This window comes from Alosa alosa, chromosome 10 (assembly GCF_017589495.1).
Source record: "Alosa alosa isolate M-15738 ecotype Scorff River chromosome 10, AALO_Geno_1.1, whole genome shotgun sequence".
Taxonomy (NCBI): domain Eukaryota; kingdom Metazoa; phylum Chordata; class Actinopteri; order Clupeiformes; family Clupeidae; genus Alosa; species Alosa alosa.
The window spans coordinates 17583862-17586361 of record NC_063198.1 but is presented as its reverse complement, the minus strand read 5'-3'; the positions used below and the strand labels follow the sequence as shown (position 1 = coordinate 17586361).

Genomic DNA, 2500 nt, shown 5'->3' with positions numbered 1-2500 from the left:
CATAGAGGACCGAGTGAGAGCGGAGAGGAAATGAACAGAAAGTGAGAAGAGGAGAGAGGAATAGAAAAACAGGAGCGAGGAAAAGAGAAGAAAAGGGGAGAGGACAAGCGGCAGGAGAAAGTGAGGCAGGAGAAGAGGTAGTCAAGGCTTAACTCCTCTTCCTTCTCTCTCTTGCTCTCCCTTGCTGCCTCTCTCTTTCCCCCTCTCCTTTAGTGCTCTCTTCCTCTCTGCTGGTCAGGCTACCCCCCCTCTTCTCTCTCTCTTTCTTTTTTCTCTCTCTCTCTCTCTCTCTCTCCCTCTCTCACCCTCTCTGTCTTTCACTCCCTCTCTCCCTCCTTTACTCTCATACTCAACGCTGTCCTTCTCTCCCTCTCTGTGCTGTACTCTCCCTCCCCCTCCCTCTCTCCCTCCTTTTTTCCCTCCCTCCCTCTCTCTCCTTCTCTCCCTCTCTCTCCCCATCTCTCTCTCCCTCTGTCGGTGCTCAGTGGAGAGAGAGCTCAGAGTGTGTGTGGCTGTGAGCGCACCGCAGTCGGGTGCGACTCTCAGTGGAGTATTTATAGTGGCAGCCGCCACCTCAGGACTAACCTGAGAACCTGACGCGCCTCTCTTCAGTTTTGCTCGGACCCTCTCCCTCTCTCTCTCTTCTTTTTCTCTCTCTCTCTCCCTCTCTTTTTCACTCTTTCTCGGACGCGTCTTTTGAAAACATCCTCAGAGGATCGCTTTCCATCTCCGGCTTTCACTCCGTGCCGGGGAGCTCCGAGCGCTTGACTCCCCTTGGCCAGCATCGGGATCAAAGACTGCTGCATGCACACGTGTGTGTGGGTGTGGGTGCGTTTGTTTTACTCTGGGAAGGGAGCTACAGAACTCCATCTCCGCCAGAGAGAGTGGAAGCGGACAAAATTAGCATTTTCACCTTGTGCAGTTTCTTGCCGGAGGAACACTGTTTAGCTCCGTCGCCAACGCTACCGGCACCCCCTCCGCCGGGATGCAGGTGTCCTTTGTGTGCTCGGACCACCGGTCCATGAGCAGAAGCACCGACGACCGGCTCAGCCGCCAGCAGAACGCCAACAGCCCCAGTGGCCCACGCAGCAAGTTCCGTGCCGTCGCCATGGTGGCGCGTAGCCTCGGACAGCTGTCCGTCCAGAGCGCACCATCGTGCAGTGAGCAGAGCATAAGGACTGGCATGAAGTATAGGTAGGACAACGTACATGACCACAGTGTTCGCAGCAATACAACATTGACGGTGACTATGTTGTACAATAGATTGTTAGAATATTTGGAAAAATGCAACAGAACTGTTCCACAGCAAGAGAACATGCATGAAAACCCAGAAAGTTGTACAAAACAATTGGGAAGAATACTGCATGAAAGCATTGGGTAGAACATGCATAAAAAAAAAAAAAATAGGCACAAAAGAATGTTAGAACATAGACTAGAGAAGTGGCTGAGCTTTCATTGAATTAATACTTTCATGCAACGGCACAGAATATTTTAAAGACCCATGGTGTGTTCAGTTGTATTTTGGCAGGATCAGAAGCGTGTTTGTGGAGCCAAAACACAGAACAGGTTAAAGTAAACCTAAATTGCACTCATGCATTTCTTAAGAGCCTAAATGAGAACCTACAGTACTTGCTGGAACCACAGCTCAAAATGTTTTAGCAGAACTAGACTGTTTAGTTCCTTTGGGGTGGGGTGTGAGTGAGAGGCATGTTTGGCTCTTCACAAGCATGTCTCTCAGCAGTCTCGGCTTCAGCCAAAGCGCACAGACTATGTCGAGCCTCGACACGCTGAACTAAAGATAAATCATTACATCTCCCCTCGTTCCTCTTCCTCCAACAGCCCTTGCAGCCAGGGCGCTGATTTCACCAGAGCATTGCTATAGTTACCAGTTTGGCTCCCATCCTCAAACCCAGAGAGAGAGAGAGAGAGAGAGAGATGGAGGAAAGGTTAACTAGGAAGGGTCGTTCGCCGCATCCGTTGGCAATCAGCCTCGTCTAAAGTGAGACAAAAAGTGCTCTCTGTTAAGTGCTGGAGTATCTCTGCCAGCTGACCAATCAGAGTGCAGCGAGCAGAGTTTGGTCTAGACGTTAAGTGGCTCTGACAAAAGGCTTTCTGGTGCGCCCGGCTGAGCAGCCAATCAGAGCGCAGAGAGCGGAGTTTGGGTCCGGACGCTAAGTGTCTGTGATGGAAGGACGCTCTGATGCAACCCTGCGCTTGGAGGGTGATGGGGGGGGGAGGCGTGGAGGGAGGTGATTATGTGAAGAGGCTACTGGTGAAATCAGGCTGTGCAGTGGGAGGCCATTATGGCTCACAGCGGGGCACAGAGGTGCAGCCCGCACTGGGGAAGATGGATGCCGGCCGTGATGAGCAGCAAGCAGCGTAACCTAATAGTCCTGCTGAGAACTATACACACGCTCACCAATCCATATCAATAAACTCTCAACTTAACTCCTGTAACCCTTTCCTCTCCCTCTCTCTTCCTCTCTCTCTCTCTCTCTCT

The 2500-nt window shown here is 51.5% G+C and overlaps 1 protein-coding gene across 7 annotated transcripts in view; it reads left to right on the top strand.

Moving 5' to 3' along the window:
• The window catches only part of kcnab2a (potassium voltage-gated channel subfamily A regulatory beta subunit 2a), a 137161-nt gene that overhangs the window by 89551 nt on the left and 45110 nt on the right, over positions 1-2500 (top strand). The window contains exon 1 of one of the 7 annotated variants that reach the window (XM_048255924.1): positions 499-1194. The exons of the other annotated variants lie outside the window; for them this stretch is intronic. Coding sequence (XP_048111881.1) covers positions 986-1194 — 209 coding nt within the window. The 5' untranslated portion in view covers positions 499-985. Of the gene's footprint in view, positions 1-498; positions 1195-2500 lie in introns of those variants that run through there. 7 annotated transcript variants of the gene reach the window in all.